We start from the raw sequence: 17519 nt of genomic DNA, 5'->3' as shown, positions 1-17519 counted from the left end.
ACATAAGGATATCAACAAGATAAAAGCAGCTCTCTTAGAATTCCTATGGAAGGGTAAAATTCCCAAAATAGCATTAAATAAACTGAACTATTCTAAATCTTATGGAGGCCTTGGTTTGTCTGATCTCAGATCCTTTAACCTATCAGCTTTAACTCGTTACATAGTGGAATGATTTTCGGAAAAGGACAAATTTACTAATCTACCACTGGAACTTTCAACTAATTCTGGAAACAATATACTGGAACAAATTCACAAACCCCTGAAATCTCAATCGACTGAAACTAAAGAAAATCCTTTATATAGAGATACGTTTGCAGTTTGGAAATGAATGCATAAATCATATAAATCCAGCTATATCTCAACTCCATATTTACCCGTAGTAAAAATGTCAACATTACCCAGCTCATATCATCCTCCTATATCTACCATTTGGAAACAGAAAGGAATAAAATGTATAAAAGATATTACTTCACCTTCCTATGACAAAGTTTTGGATTGGAAAGATTTCAGTAATAAATTTCAAATTTCTGACAAAGAAAAACTATATTATCTCCAAATATCTCACTGGTTTAAACACCATAACAATTTAGACTTCTTATCATCCTATAATTCAATACTTACTACGGCTCTAGATAATCTCATGGTTTCTCAATCCCGTAATAAAATCGGGATTATACAAACTTTAATATGGAGCAACCCGACCCTCAAACCTCATCCTATGGACTTGACTGCAAAAAAATGGTCCACCTATCTTCATACAGAAATTTCCACAGAAAGCTTAACCAACGGTATAAAGCGCTTTGATAAACTTATACAAACTGAATTCTGGAGAGAACAAAATTATAGACTTATACACCTGGCCTATAAGGGCTTCAACTTTGTCTCAAAAAATAAGAATTTCATCAATAATTGTCCCAAATGTAATACACCGCTTCCAAATTCAATTCATTTACTCTGGGATTGTCCTCATATAAAAAATTTTTGGAAAGTCATTGAGAATCATCTAAATTCTACATTAGATTCTAAATATAACCTGACGCCAAAATCTGCTTTATTAAATTTCTCAGTAGATCCAACACAAATATCTACTCTCCTTCAACCTAAATTTGGGAACACCACTTATTCTATAAATTACTTAAATCTCATTTTAGCAGCTGCAAAGAGGATTATCTTTAAGAAATGGTTAGATCCGAATCCCCCTTCTATAAAGGAAGTTATAATGGAGCTAAAAGTTCTTTGTACAAATGAAGCCATAGCCTTCAAACTTGGTAGCACAAAAAACCGTATAAGATACTTACATAGTTACATAGTAGTTACATAGTTACATAGGGTTGAAAAAAGACCATTGTCCATCAAGTTCAACCAATCAGAGTAAACCCAGCACACAACCTATACTAACCAATCTATACACTGACATACATAAAGTATATAAATACAACCACTAGTACTAACTGTAGGTATTAGTATCACAATAGCCTTGGATATTCTGATTGATCAAGAACTCATCCAGGCCCCTCTTATAGGCATTAACAGAATCTGCCATTACCTCATCACTAGGAAGGGCATTCCCCAACCCCCTCACTGCCCTCACCGCGAGGAACCCCCTACGCTGCTTCAAATGGAAGCTCCTTTCCTCTAATCTAAAGGGGTGACCTCTGGTGCGTTGATTGTTTTTATGGGAAAAAAGAACATCCCCCAACTGCCTATAATCCCCTCTAATGTACTTGTACAGAATAATCATGTCCTCTCGCAAGCGCCTCTTTTCCAGAGAAAACAACCCCAACCTCGACAGTCTCACCTCATAGTTTAACCCTTCCATCCCCTTTACCAGGTTAGTTGCAGTCTCTGCACTCTCTCCAGCTCATTAATATCCTTCTTATGGACTAAATGGAGACTGTTCATAAATAAACTTCCTCCCAATGATAGATCACAATTGGACTCGATACTTTACATACCATAGTTCCATGATAGCTCTTGTACTATTTACTAGCCTTTGAAATTGTTACAAACAGAAAAGTTATTTGTAGTATAACCTTGGACAACTGTATAATTCTAATCTATGTTTTTGTTTTTTGTTTTTCTTCCTCATTTCCATCTTTTCATATGTGATCAAATGAAAATATGTTTTGGAAATGTTCATTGCTATATTTTATGTATATCTTGGACGTTATTATCCCATTGGGGATTTGCTTATTTCTCAATGTTTAATGTATTGTTTATTCTAATGAAAAATAAATAAAAAAAATATAAAAAAAAAAAAAAAAGCCAATGTTTCCTTATTAGGGGACAAGGGGCTTTTTAACAGAAAAATCAAACTCATCACCGACACTATGGGGCACTTTTACTGTTTTATTATTACAGAGAAAAGGGAATCATTTAACCATGAAATAAACCCAATAGGGCTGTTCTGCCCCCAATAAGGGGTAATTATATCTTAGTTGGGATCAAGTACAGGTACTGTTTTATTATTACAGAGAAAAGGGAATCATTTAACCATGAAATAAACCCAATAGGGCTGTTCTGCCCCAATAAGGGGTAATTATATCTTAGTTGGGATCAAGTACAGGTACTGTTTTATTATTACAGAGAAAAGGGAATCATTTAACCATGAAATAAACCCAATAGGGCTGTTCTGCCCCCAATAAGGGGTAATTATATCTTAGTTGGGATCAAGTACAGGTACTGTTTTATTATTACAGAGAAAAGGGAATCATTTAACCATGAAATAAACCCAATAGGGCTGTTCTGCCCCCAATAAGGGGTAATTATATCTTAGTTGGGATCAAGTACAGGTACTGTTTTATTATTACAGAGAAAAGGGAATCATTTAACCATTAAATAAACCCAATAGGGCTGTTCTGCCCCAATAAGGGGTAATTATATCTTAGTTGGGATCAAGTACAGGTACTGTTTTATTATTACAGAGAAAAGGGAATCATTTAACCATTAAATAAACCCAATAGGGCTGTTCTGCCCCAATAAGGGGTAATTATATCTTAGTTGGGATCAAGTACAGGTACTGTTTTATTATTACAGAGAAAAGGGAATCATTTAACTATGAAATAAACCCAATAGGGCTGTTCTGCCCCAATAAGGGGTAATTATATCTTAGTTGGGATCAAGTGCAGGTACTGTTTTATTACTACAGGACAGACCTCCCGTCCCCTTAAAAATCATATTAGGGAGCATATTCTGTGACCTACACTGAGGTTTGTTATGTGAGTCCCTATTTATTTTTTCACTATAACTTTCTTTATTACTTTATTTTTCAGTGCTGAGGCAATTTACACACATGCTGCTCCTTTTTTGGCTGAAGGGGCACCACCCCTGATAGGAATCTGCAGCCCAAATCCCTGACAGCAGAAGACGTTTGGTTCTAAGTGGTTTAGAAGAAAAGCATTTCCCGTAAGCTGGAGCTTTCAGTTTCGTTTTGACTCAAATGAACTGCCAGCCCCCAGCTGGCAACCAGAACGATAGCATTTCTATTAAACAGCTCAGTTTAAACAAATCTATTTATACATTCAGGGAAAAAAAAGGAGGGAGGGCCCAGTGACTTGCCTATAATATACACTGGGGTGTTGTATGATACAGTCTGTGGCTTTGGTTGATCTAGAAGGGACTTTAAAGGGGATATAAACCCTGCGGCTCAACCAAACGTTACTCAGCTGTTGCTGGACTACAAATCCCAGAATAATGTAACATATAATGAAGGGTGAGGCATGCTGGGAGCTGTAGTCCAGCAACATCAGGGTTGTATTCTTAAAGCAATATTGCACAATAAAACTTTCCCAGCTCTCTAGGGCCCGCATTGGCAGCATTGAAATGCAAAAGAATCCACCAATGAGAATCCCAGCTGATCTGTATAAATCTGGCTCCCTGTTCTCTGTTCCTGCAATTGGAGTTGGGAGCATTAAGCACAGTTTCCCAGCACTGAACAAGTCTGTCCCTTTATCCCCATGTCTGATTCCTGTGCCATATAATGACGGGAAAATGCCATCATTATCTCTATATGTAAGGTACCAGCAAGGGGCCTGACACAGTGCTGGGAATCAGCATTCTCATTGGTCACTTCTCTTGCATCTATAATTAAGTTTTGGGTCAGTAGAATTCTCATTGGGGAATTGGTTTCCATGTGTAATTACGTTTTTCATCAACTTCTATAGAGAACTAGGGGGCGCAGTGGGACAGCTTTATGGTTGGGTTTAGTGTAAAACGTCTGCTCACTAAATTTCAACCCAAAGTCTCATTTAAGTTGGGATGAATACAAAGAATAGCTGAATTCTTCTTTACAATTCGCTTGATTTTGAACTTAAAGTCAGAATACAGGATGTGGTGTGAGCTGTGTCTGTCTTTCAAAAGCCAATGTTTCCTTATTAGTGGACGAGGGGCTTTTTAACAGAAAAATCAAACTCATCACTTACACTATGGGGCACTTTTACTGTTTTATTATTACAGAGAAAAGGGAATCATTTAACCATGAAATAAACCCAATAGGGCTGTTCTGCCCCCAATAAGGGGTAATTATATCTTAGTTGGGAACAAGTACAGGTACTGTTTTATTATTACAGAGAAAAGGGAATCATTTAACCATGAAATAAACCCAATAGGGCTGTTCTGCCCCAATAAGGGGTAATTATATCTTAGTTGGGATCAAGTACAGGTACTGTTTTATTATTACAGAGAAAAGGGAATCATTTAACCATGAAATAAACCCAATAGGGCTGTTCTGCCCCAATAAGGGGTAATTATATCTTAGTTGGGATCAAGTACAGGTACTGTTTTATTATTACAGAGAAAAGGGAATCATTTAACCATGAAATAAACCCAATAGGGCTGTTCTGCCCCCAATAAGGGGCAAGTGTGTGTGTGTGTGGGGTGCTAAGAAATAAAAAAACAATAAAAAAACACCACAACAAAAGGTTAAAAAATAGTAAAAACTTTATTATATCCAATACTGACATAGAAACTATTAGAAAAGCCATAAAAACACTTTGCAATATGACAAAAATTCGCAAAATCCTTGTTCATTTTGTACAGAATGTGACAATTCATCAGAGAGACTTGAGAATTGGGAGAATGCCCTAGGGACCCGCTGCAGCTTCTAATCCTACATCAGAAGAGTAAGCAGAGCTCATTTCTGATTGGTTGAACTGCAGCTGTCTTGTGACCTGCCTCTGACCAATGAGAGATGGCCCAATCCGGCCTAACCCTTTTAGAAATAACACTTGGTTTTCACGGCAGAAATGGTGTAGAAATCGGTTATATAAATATAATACTATAACCTATAGACCATAAAGCCGCTGCTACTTTGTGAGACCTACGGATTCAAATTTGAAGATTGAGTCCTTTCTGTACTTCAAGTTTTTCACGGGGGGGAAAAAAAAGAACTATCGTGGGCATAGTTTCAAATTAGTGTTTTCCAAGCTTGAATTTTCAAGATATCGAACGCAGAGCAACACCAGAAGCCTTATCTGTTTTTCTACTGCAGTTCTCTCTCTGCCTTTACAGTTACTGCAACTGACCAGCAGGTGGCGCTGTTGTCACAAAATGCTTTATATGGCAGATAATAAAAACTTCAATAGCTCTGAAAGCAAAAGTGCTGCTGCCCCCAATAAGGGGTAATTATATCTTAGTTGGGATCAAGTACAGGTACTGTTTTATTATTACAGAGAAAAGGGAATCATTTAACCATTAAATAAACCCAATAGGGCTGTTCTGTCCCCAATAAGGGGTAATTATATCTTAGTTGGGATCAAGTACAGGTACTGTTTTATTATTACAGAGAAAAGGGAATCATTTAACCATGAAATAAACCCAATAGGGCTGTTCTGCCCCAATAAGGGGTAATTATATCTTAGTTGGGATCAAGTACAAGTACTGTTTTATTATTACAGAGAAAAGGGAATCATTTAACCATTAAATAAACCCAATAGGGCTGTTCTGCCCCAATAAGGGGTAATTATATCTTAGTTGGGATCAAGTACAAGTACTGTTTTATTATTACAGAGAAAAGGGAATCATTTAACCATTAAATAAACCCAATAGGGCTGTTCTGCCCCAATAAGGGGTAATTATATCTTAGTTGGGATCAAGTACAGGTACTGTTTTATTATTACAGAGAAAAGGGAATCATTTAACCATGAAATAAACCCAATAGGGCTGTTCTGCCCCAATAAGGGGTAATTATATCTTAGTTGGGATCAAGTGCAGGTACTGTTTTATTATTATAGGACAGACCTCCCGTCCCCTTAAAAATCATATTAGGGAGCATATTCTGTGACCTACACTGAGGTTTGTTATGTGAGTCCCTATTTATTTTTTCACTATAACTTTCTTTATTACTTTATTTTTCAGTGCTGAGGCAATTTACACACATACTGCTCCTTTTTTTGGCTGAAGGGGCACCACCCCTGATAGGAATCTGCAGCCCAAATCCCTGACAGCAGAAGACGTTTGGTTCTAAGTGGTTTAGAAGAAAAGCATTTCCCGTAAGCTGGAGCTTTCAGTTTTGTTTTGACTCAAATGAACTGCCAGCCCCCAGCTGGCAACCAGAACGATAGCATTTCTATTAAACAGCTCAGTTTAAACAAATCTATTTATACATTCAGGGAAAAAAAAGGAGGGAGGGCCCAGTGACTTGCCTATAATATACACTGGGGTGTTGTATGATACAGTCTGTGGCTTTGGTTGATCCAGAAGGGACTTTAAAGGGGAAATAAACCCTGCGGCTCAACCAAACGTTACTCAGCTGTTGCTGGACTACAAATCCCAGAATAATGTAACATATAATGAAGGGTGAGGCATGCTGGGAGCTGTAGTCCAGCAACATCAGGGTTGTATTCTTAAAGCAATATTGCACAATAAAACTTTCCCAGCTCTCTAGGGCCCGCATTGGCAGCATTGAAATGCAAAAGAATCCTCCAATGAGAATCCCAGCTGATCTGTATAAATCTGGCTCCCTGTTCTCTGTTCCTGCAATTGGAGTTGGGAGCATTAAGCACAGTTTCCCAGCACTGAACAAGTCTGTCCCTTTATCCCCATGTCTGATTCCTGTGCCATATAATGACGGGAAAATGCCATCATTATCTCTATATGTAAGGTACCAGCAAGGGGCCTGACACAGTGCTGGGAATCAGCATTCTCATTGGTCACTTCTCTTGCATCTATAATTAAGTTTTGGGTCAGTAGAATTCTCATTGGGGAATTGGTTTCCATGTGTAATTACGTTTCTTATCAACTTCTATAGAGAACTAGGGGGCGCAGTGGGGCAGCTTTACGGTTGGGTTTAGTGTAAAACGTCTGCTCACTAAATTTCAACCCAAAGTCTCATTTAAGTTGGGATGAATACAAAGAAAAGCTGAATTCTTCTTTACAATTCGCTTGATTTTGAACTAAAAGTCAGAATACAGGATGTGGTCTGAGCTGTGTCTGTCTTTCAAAAGCCAATGTTTCCTTATTAGTGGACGAGGGGCTTTTTAACAGAAAAATCAAACTCATCACTTACACTATGGGGCACTTTTACTGTTTTATTATTACAGAGAAAAGGGAATCATTTAACCATGAAATAAACCCAATAGGGCTGTTCTGCCCCCAATAAGGGGTAATTATATCTTAGTTGGGATCAAGTACAGGTACTGTTTTATTATTACAGAGAAAAGGGAATCATTTAACCATTAAATAAACCCAATAGGGCTGTTCTGCCCCAATAAGGGGTAATTATATCTTAGTTGGGATCAAGTACAGGTACTGTTTTATTATTACAGAGAAAAGGGAATCATTTAACCATGAAATAAACCCAATAGGGCTGTTCTGCCCCAATAAGGGGTAATTATATCTTAGTTGGGATCAAGTACAGGTACTGTTTTATTATTACAGAGAAAAGGGAATCATTTAACCATTAAATAAACCCAATAGGGCTGTTCTGCCCCCAATAAGGGGTAATTATATCTTAGTTGGGATCAAGTACAGGTACTGTTTTATTATTACAGAGAAAAGGGAATCATTTAACCATGAAATAAACCCAATAGGGCTGTTCTGCCCCAATAAGGGGTAATTATATCTTAGTTGGGATCAAGTACAGGTACTGTTTTATTATTACAGAGAAAAGGGAATCATTTAACCATTAAATAAACCCAATAGGGCTGTTCTGCCCCCAATTAGGGGCAAGGTGGGTGTGTGTGGGGTGCTAAGAAATAAAAAAACAATAAAAAAAAAACACCACAACAAAAGGTTAAAAAATAGTAAAAACTTTATTATATCCAATACTGACATAGAAACTATTAGAAAAGCCATAAAAACACTTTGCAATATGACAAAAATTCGCAAAATCCTTATTAATTTTGTACAGAATGTGACAATTCATCAGAGAGACTTGAGAATTGGGAGAATGCCCTAGGGACCCGCTGCAGCTTCTAATCCTACATCAGAAGAGTAAGCAGAGCTCATTTCTGATTGGTTGAACTGCAGCTGCCTTGTGACCTGCCTCCAACCAATGAGAGACGGCCAAATCCGGCAGGCGTGGCCTAACCCTTTTAGAAACAACACTTGGTTTTCACGGCAGAAATGGTGCAGAAATCGGTTATATAAATATAATACTATAGCCGCTGCTACTTTGTGAGACCTACGGATTCAAATTTGATTCATGTGGGGGGGGGGAAGAACGATCGTGGGCTTTCAAATTAGCGTTTTCCAAGCTCGAATATTCAAGATATATCGAACGCAGAGCAACACCAGAAGCCTTATCGGTTTTCCTACTGCAGTTCTCTCTCTCAGGCTGTAGTTACTGGAACTGACCAGCAGGTGGAGCTGTTGTCACAAAATGCTTTATATGGCAGATAACACAAACTCTTCAATAGCTCTGAAAGCAAAAGTGCTTACAAAATGATCCTGAGCAATTTTACATTCATTTGTGTAAAGGTTTATTTATCCTTTGAGTTGTTTCCATTAATCGTGAACATTTGAGTTGGAAAATTCTAATTTGAAAAGAGATTGTGGGTTTGTAAATCAAAAGTGAATAAATCTGCCCCTATAATATATTGAAGTACCAAGACTGTTTTTCCATCGTAGAAATGTTAGTAATACGCCCTCCCACACGACAGCATGATGCATTATAGGTACAGAATAGACGTGCATAACTAAATACAGGATATTCATTCTCTAGACCAATAAGGCTTCTTGGCTCAGGCTATTGCACATCTCTTATGGAAAACTCAGTTTACATTAAAGCACTTGGAATCAGGGCAGCAATACACAGAGGGGCCTAATTACCACAATGGGGCATTATGTAACAATCAAATGCGCCCCAAAACCAGGAATGGACCCCGAGAATCCAGATTATCAAGCCCAGTACTGAATCTAGGCGGAGAGAGGAGAGATGGGAATCGGCCAAACATTCTTGGTGCCTGATGTTTTCCTACGCTTGTGAATGGTTTAAACCAAGGGGGTGTTCCTTGTGGCTCAGCACTGTAAAGAGCAGACATTGGCTAGACAAATGGAAGGACTGGAAGCTCACTCCCTTGGGAAGTTGGGGTACAGGTGAAGGCCCATTGGGGCAAAATGAAGTGATGTCTCAGACCCTGTGAGACCAAGGCTTTGGCCAGAAGACCCTTTTCTCAAGAAACCTCTCATACGTTATGGCGACTTGGCACAGAGACAATAATAAGGCCAAGGTCCCATTCTAAAGGTCACACTATGGCAAAAGCTTGGAAAACCAACCCAGCTTGCCTTACCTAGAATACTGCTCTACTATAGACATGGCTATCAAATAAAAAATACACATTACAGGGGTATGGGAGATAGCTCTAAGTTCAACCAGGGACTTGTCCGATTGCCATCTTGGAGTCAGGAAGGAATTGGGCAAATCAGAGAGGCTTCAGATGGGGTTTTTGCCTTCCTCTGGATCAACTAGCAGTTAGGCAGGTTATATATAGGCATTATGGTTGAACTTGATGGACGTACGTCTTTTTTCAACCCAACTTACTATGTTACTATGTTACATTGGCTCAATAGAGAGCGAGGTGTGGGTGGGAGGGAATAATGGTAAAACCTTCACCCAAGACAGAAATATTCTATTATAAATGGACGTTTTCTCGTGTTGCCTCGTGGGTTATGAAGTTCTGCTGAGCGGTTTTACCAGACACATAATTACGGAGCCGTGAATTCATTCATTCGCAAGCTTCATGCCTATATAACACTGCATTCATAGAAAATGCCTTTTAAAGGATAAGTAAACCTTTAAAAATGTTAATGTAAATGCTGAGGGTGCCTTTCTAAGCACTTTTGCAATTTACATTATTGTTTTTAATTTCTGTTTTTATTAACTGGCAATATAATGAAACGTGCACCCTTTAATGATGTGCGGGCCGGCCCAATACCCACAGGTTGGGCGGGTTCAGGCTGACCTCGGGTTGCAGGTGGGTTCGGGCTGAACGCTTCCACTCACCCTACCCGCCCGCAACCTTACACTGCTGGCTTCCTCTTCTGGCTCTCTAATTTATAGGCGCGTGCCCAGCATGCCCCGCCCCCTTTATGACATCATTGTGGGGTGGGCATGGGTCTATAAATAGAGGAAGGAAGCTGGGTCTGGTAGGGTTCGGGTTGGGGGTAGGCGGGTTATGGTTGGGTCAACCAGTACATCATTAGCACCCTTCCCGAGCAGAGCAACATCAGAACCCTTCTCCGTTTTCCTTCTGAAGGGAGATCTGACAGCACAGTTACAGGGACTGACCAGCAGGTGGCGCAAATGTCATTATATTGGCAGTAAATTGCAAAAGTGCTTACAAAAACGCCATAAGCAATTTTACAACTTTTTTTATGGTTTAGTTATCCTTATAAAAACTGGACAGGTCATTCTGGGATTGTATATTTACTATATGGCACAAACTCAAAAATAAAAAAAAAAAAAGACTTTGGACTTTCTATGTTGTCAGATAAGGACCTGGATTTTCTAGCAGAGGTGCGTGCAATAAGAAGCCTGTACATCTCCAGTGATTAAAACAATACATGTAAGAATTCTAATAGGGAGGCACCCAATCCACCATTTTGGGATTCGGCCGAACCCCGAATCCTTTGTGAAAGATTTGGTCAAATACCGGAATGGATCCTAATAAGCATATGCAAACCAAGGTACTGGTATAGGAACTGTTATCCAGAATGCTCGGGACAAAGGATATTGGATAAGGGGATCTTTCCATCTGTTCTGCCCCCACTAAGGGGTAATTATATCTTAGTTGGGATCAAGTACAGGTACTGTTTTATTATTACAGAGAAAAGGGAATCATTTAACCATTAAATAAACCCAATAGGGCTGTTCTGCCCCCAATAAGGGGTAATTATATCTTAGTTGGGATCAAGTACAGGTACTGTTTTATTATTACAGAGAAAAGGGAATCATTTAACCATTAAATAAACCCAATAGGGCTGTTCTGCCCCAATAAGGGGTAATTATATCTTAGTTGGGATCAAGTACAGGTACTGTTTTATTATTACAGAGAAAAGGGAATCATTTAACCATGAAATAAACCCAATAGGACTGTTCTGCCCCAATAAGGGGTAATTATATCTTAGTTGGGATCAAGTACAGGTACTGTTTTATTATTACAGAGAAAAGGGAATCATTTAACCATTAAATAAACCCAATAGGGCTGTTCTGCCCCCAATAAGGGGTAATTATATCTTAGTTGGGATCAAGTACAGGTACTGTTTTATTATTACAGAGAAAAGGGAATCATTTAACCATGAAATAAACCCAATAGGACTGTTCTGCCCCAATAAGGGGTAATTATATCTTAGTTGGGATCAAGTACAGGTACTGTTTTATTATTACAGAGAAAAGGGAATCATTTAACCATGAAATAAACCCAATAGGGCTGTTCTGCCCCAATAAGGGGTAATTATATCTTAGTTGGGATCAAGTACAGGTACTGTTTTATTATTACAGAGAAAAGGGAATCATTTAACCATGAAATAAACCCAATAGGGCTGTTCTGCCCCCAATAAGGGGTAATTATATCTTAGTTGGGATCAAGTACAGGTACTGTTTTATTATTACAGAGAAAAGGGAATCATTTAACAGGATTCGGTTCGGCCAGGAATATTTAGATCCGGCTCAAAAAGGCTGAATCTTGGCCGAATCCCAAACTGAATGCTGGACTCGGTACATCCCTACTGCTAATGCCTCCTATCTATTCAAGTTTAATATTAGTAAACATGTTGCCCTCAATAATAACAAAACCCCATTTCAGCTTATACAGATTAGCTACTGAATCATTTCACCCCCAGCTGCTGCTGCTTGGGGATTATTTGGCAGGGAATGTTATACATAAAATATATCTTATTACTAAACAACAACAAAATAAATGTACAAAAATGACCCCCAGGTAAATAAATATCCCCGTAGCACGTGCCATATTTACAGATTAACCCGCTAGTGTCCATTGCACATTTTCCTCTTTGGCGTGCAATTCCGCTCGCTAAAGCCCGGGATTGGATATGTAACGGTTAAGATTAAAGGGTAAGTCGGCCTATGGTGGGAGAAGGTACAAGCGATACAGACTTGCATAGCAATAAGGGGGCGGTACAAAATAGCCAGCTACAAATATAGGCAAAATGCACTTTTAATAAAAACTAATACTGATTATTTTGCTTTTGTAAAAACCTAGAACCTATCGCTCATTGTTTCTTATTCCCTCGCACACTCAGCACCTTGTAAATGCCGTTGTTGAACACAGTTAGGAAGTGGGGTCTGGATTCCTTTCCCATCATGGAACATAGCGGAACTTTCCCAGCATTCTCTGGATCTTCAATGTCCCAGATTTCTGGCAGGCTGCACCCAGGTCTGAAAAGGACAAGGGATTATTATTAGGATTACTATAAAGTTAACTTTCAGTTCAGCAACTGATCAGTCATCAGTCCCTGCCCCAGTGAGCTTACAATCTAAGGTCCCTATCCCATTCCCATCAGCCCCTGCCCCAGTGAGCTTACACTCTAATGTCCCTATCCCATTCCCATCAGTCCCTGCCCCAGTGAGCTTACAATCTAAGGTCCCTATCACATTCCCATCAGTCCCTGCCCCAGTGAGCTTACAATCTAAGGTCCCTATCACATTCCCATCAGTCCCTGCCCCAGTGAGCTTACAATCTAAGGCCCCTATCCCATTCCCATCAGTCCCTGCCCCAGTGAGCTTACAATCTAAGGTCCCTATCACATTCCCATTAGTCCCTGCCCCAGTGAGCTTACAATCTAAGGTCCCTATCCCATTCCCATCAGTCCCTGCCCCAGTGAGCTTACAATCTAAGGTCCCTATCACATTCCCATCAGTCCCTGCCCCAGTGAGCTTACAATCTAAGGTCCCTATCACATTCCCATCAGTCCCTGCCCCAGTGGAGCTTACAATCTAAGGTCCCTATCACATTCCCATCAGTCCCTGCCCCAGTGGAGCTTACAATCTAAGGTCCCTATCCCATTCCCATCAGTCCCTGCCCCAGTGGAGCTTACAATCTAAGGTCCCTATCCCATTCCCATCAGTCCCTGCCCCAGTGGAGCTTACAATCTAAGGTCCCTATCACATTCCCATCAGTCCCTGCCCCAGTGGAGCTTACAATCTAAGGTCCCTATCACATTCCCATCAGTCCCTGCCCTTGTGGAGCTTACAATCTAAGGTCCCTATCACATTCCCATCAGTCCCTGCCCCAGTGGAGCTTACAATCTAAGGTCCCTATCCCATTCCCATCAGTCCCTGCCCCAGTGGAGCTTACAATCTAAGGTCCCTATCCCATTCCCATCAGTCCCTGCCCCAGTGGAGCTTACAATCTAAGGTCCCTATCCCATTCCCATCAGTCCCTGCCCCAGTGGAGCTTACAATCTAAGGTCCCCATCACATTCCCATCAGTCCCTGCCCCAGTGGAGCTTACAATCTAAGGTCCCTATCACATTCCCATCAGTCCCTGCCCCAGTGGAGCTTACAATCTAAGGTCCCTATCACATTCCCATCAGTCCCTGCCCCAGTGGAGCTTACAATCTAAGGTCCCTATCACATTCCCATCAGTCCCTGCCCTAGTGGAGCTTACAATCTAAGGTCCCTATCACATTCCCATCAGACCCTGCCCCAGTGAGCTTACAATCTAAGGTCCCTATCACATTCCCATCAGTCCCTGCCCCAGAGAGATTACAATCTAAGGTCCCTATCCCATTCCCATCAGTCCCTGCCCCAGTGAGCTTACAATCTAAGGTCCCTATCCCATTCCCATCAGTCCCTGCCCCAGTGAGCTTACAATCTAAGGTCCCTATCACATTCCCATCAGTCCCTGCCCCAGAGAGATTACAATCTAAGGTCCCTAACCCATTCCCATCAGTCCCTGCCCCAGTGAGCTTACAATCTAAGGTCCCTATCCCATTCCCATCAGTCCCTGCCCCAGTGAGCTTACAATCTAAGGTCCCTATCCCATTCCCATCAGTCCCTGCCCCAGTGAGCCTACAATCTAAGGTCCCTATCACATTCCCATCAGTCCCTGCCCCAGTGGAGCTTACAATCTAAGGTCCCTATCCCATTCCCATCAGCCCCTGCCCCAGTGAGCTTACAATCTAAGGTCCCTATCACATTCCCATCAGTCCCTGCCCCAGTGGAGCTTACAATCTAAGGTCCCTATCACATTCCCATCAGTCCCTGCCCCAGTGGAGCTTACAATCAAAGGTCCCTATCACATTCCCATCAGTTCCTGCACCAGTGAGCTCACAATCTAAGGTCCCTATCACATTCCCATCAGTCCCTGCCCCAGTGAGCTTACAATCTAAGGTCCCTATCCCATTCCCATCAGTCCCTGCCCCACTTACTTAGTCCTCCGCGTACACCAGGTATCTTCTAGTATAAAGAAGTCGACGCCCATTCCCAGTAAAGTATTTTTCACTTCCTTTGCGGGTTTCCGGCTGTACATGGAGTAGACCTTTTTAGTGCGCGCTCTGGGGGTAGGAAAGAAAAATTATATTAAAATGAGCGTAAGTGCAATTAATGGTACAGATCAACATTATTCATTTGTGACTATTTCTGCAACACACGGGGCAGATATGTAAAATGTTTTTCCACAGTTTTGAAGCTTTTCCTGAAATTCTAAATACTTTTAAAAAAAAATGTAACCCATTGCTTCTTTTCCTATCAGCTCTGAGCAGGCGAAAACCACTTTATCCCATTGGCCAAAAGCTTCCCTTAAAGGAAAAATAAAGTCAAAGTCACTTGGGGGTGCCAAAATGTTAGGCACCCCCAAGTGACTTTGACCGCCTACCTTTTACCCCGGGCTGGTGCCCCTGTGAGGAAGGAACAGCACCAGCCCGGGGTAGCTGCCGGCGCTTCCTTTTCCTGATTCGCTGCGCGCGCATGCGCAGTAGAGTGAAAAGCCGAACTTAAATGTTAAAGTCGGCTTTTCACTCTACTGCGCATGCGCCCACCGCTGGCACTCAGGAAAAGGAAGCCAGGAAGACGGAAGCGCTGCGCTCCAGGTGCCCCGGGCTGGTGCTGTTTTCTCCTAACAGGGGCACCAGCCCGGGGTACGAGGTAAGCGGTTAAAGTCACTTGGGGGTGCCTAACATTTTGGCACCCCCAAGTGACTTTGACTTTCGTTTCCCTTTAAAGCCAACTGAAGAACCCAGGAAAGCTTTCATCAAGCTCTGGGAAAATTCTTGTCTCTCAGTGAATGGTTTCACTTGAAATTCAGGAACAACGATAAACAGTCACAAAATGTGACTTTTTTCCCCCCACTGGTGGCAGAATATGAAAAGTTCCCCCCAACAAATAATAAATCTGCCCCAGAGCAGTAACAATTGTACCTGTACACAACTAGCAGTGATGCGAATTATAAATACTGCTGGCAGTCTGAGGTTAATACATTTATACTTTATATATATATATATATATATATATATATATATATATATATATATATATATATATATATATATATATATAGTGAATAAAGTACCCCCTATTGTAACATATAGGGATATTATAAGTCCCAGAGGAGTTCCTTATAATATATAGTGAATAAAGTGCCCCCTATTGTAACATATAGGGATATTATAAGTCCCCGAGGAGTTCCTTATAATATATAGTGAATAAAGTACCCCCTATTGTAACATATAGGGATATTATAAGTCCCAGAGGAGTTCCTTATAATACATAGTGAATAAAGTACCCCCTATTGTAACATATAGGGATATTATAAGCCCCCGAGGAGTTCCTTAAAATATATAGTGAATAAAGTACCCCCTATTGTAACATATAGGGATATTATAAGTCAAAGAGGAGTTCCTTATAATATATATTATCTAGTAGAATTAAGTCTAAAACAACTGGACTTTTCTGAGTTTTTCTTGAAACCGTTTCACCACTCATCCGAGTGGCTTCTTCAGAACTGAAGAAGCCACTCGGATGAGTGGTGAAACGTTTTCAAGAAAAACTCAGAAAAGTCCAGTTGTTTTAGACTTAATTCTACTAGATACTGTATATCATGACCTGGATGAATGAGAATCTTCATAGACTTATAATATATAGTGAATAAAGTGCCCCCTATTGTAACATATAGGGATATTATAAGTCACAGAGGAGTTCCTTATAATATATAGTGAATAAAGTGCCCCCTATTGTAACATATAGGGATATTATAAGCCCCCAAGGAGTTCCTTATAATATATAGTGAATAAAGTGCCCCCTATTGTAACATATAGGGATATTATAAGCCCCCGAGGAGTTCCTTATAATATATAGTGAATAAAGTGCCCCCTATTGTAACATATAGGGATATTATAAGTCACAGAGGAGTTCCTTATAATATATAGTGAATAAAGTGCCCCCTATTGTAACATATAGGGATATTATAAGTCACAGAGGAGTTCCTTATAATATATAGAGAATAAAGTGCCCCCTATTGTAACTTATAGGGATATTATAAGCCCCCGAGGAGTTCCTTATAATATATAGTGAATAAAGTGCCCCCTATTGTAACATATAGGGATATTATAAGTCCCCGAGGAGTTCCTTATAATATATAGTGAATAAAGTACCCCCTATTGTAACATATAGGGATATTATAAGTTCCTGAGGAGTTCCTTATAATATATAGTGAATAAAGTACCCCCTATTGTAACATACAGGGATATTATAAGTCACAGAGGAGTTCCTTATAATATATAGTGAATAAAGTACCCCCTATTGTAACATATAGGGATATTATAAGTCACAGAGGAGTTCCTTATAATATATAGTGAATAAAGTGCCCCCTATTGTAACATATAGGGATATTATAAGTCACAGAGGAGTTCCTTATAATATATAGTGAATAAAATACCCCCTATTGTATAATATAGTGACAGAAATGACATCACTTAGCTCCGCTTTAGTAATACTGACATGTTTCCATGGATTTTCATAGGAATGTGTCAGTATCCCTTTAACACTAGCACATATTTACAAGAAAATCAACATTTGTGCCTTACAAAATATTACCTTTCATTACAGACTTTCAAAATGTTAA

General features: G+C 40.0%; 1 protein-coding gene across 2 annotated transcripts in view; it reads right to left on the bottom strand.

Annotated features, from left to right (window-relative positions):
- Window positions 1-12596: 12596 nt before the first annotated feature.
- dpy19l1 (dpy-19 like C-mannosyltransferase 1) overlaps window positions 12597-17519 on the bottom strand; it is a 30054-nt gene continuing 25131 nt past the window's right edge. For both annotated transcript variants that reach the window (XM_031892889.1, XM_031892888.1), the window contains exons 24-25: window positions 14830-14955; window positions 12597-12835 (exon numbers count right to left, since the gene is read on the bottom strand). In XM_031892889.1, coding sequence (XP_031748749.1) covers window positions 12670-12835; window positions 14830-14955 — 292 coding nt within the window. In that variant the 3' untranslated portion in view covers window positions 12597-12669. The remainder of the gene's footprint in view (window positions 12836-14829; window positions 14956-17519) is intronic.

This window comes from Xenopus tropicalis, chromosome 9 (assembly GCF_000004195.4).
Source record: "Xenopus tropicalis strain Nigerian chromosome 9, UCB_Xtro_10.0, whole genome shotgun sequence".
Taxonomy (NCBI): Eukaryota; Metazoa; Chordata; class Amphibia; order Anura; family Pipidae; genus Xenopus; species Xenopus tropicalis.
This window is presented reverse-complemented; position numbering and strand designations above follow the sequence as displayed.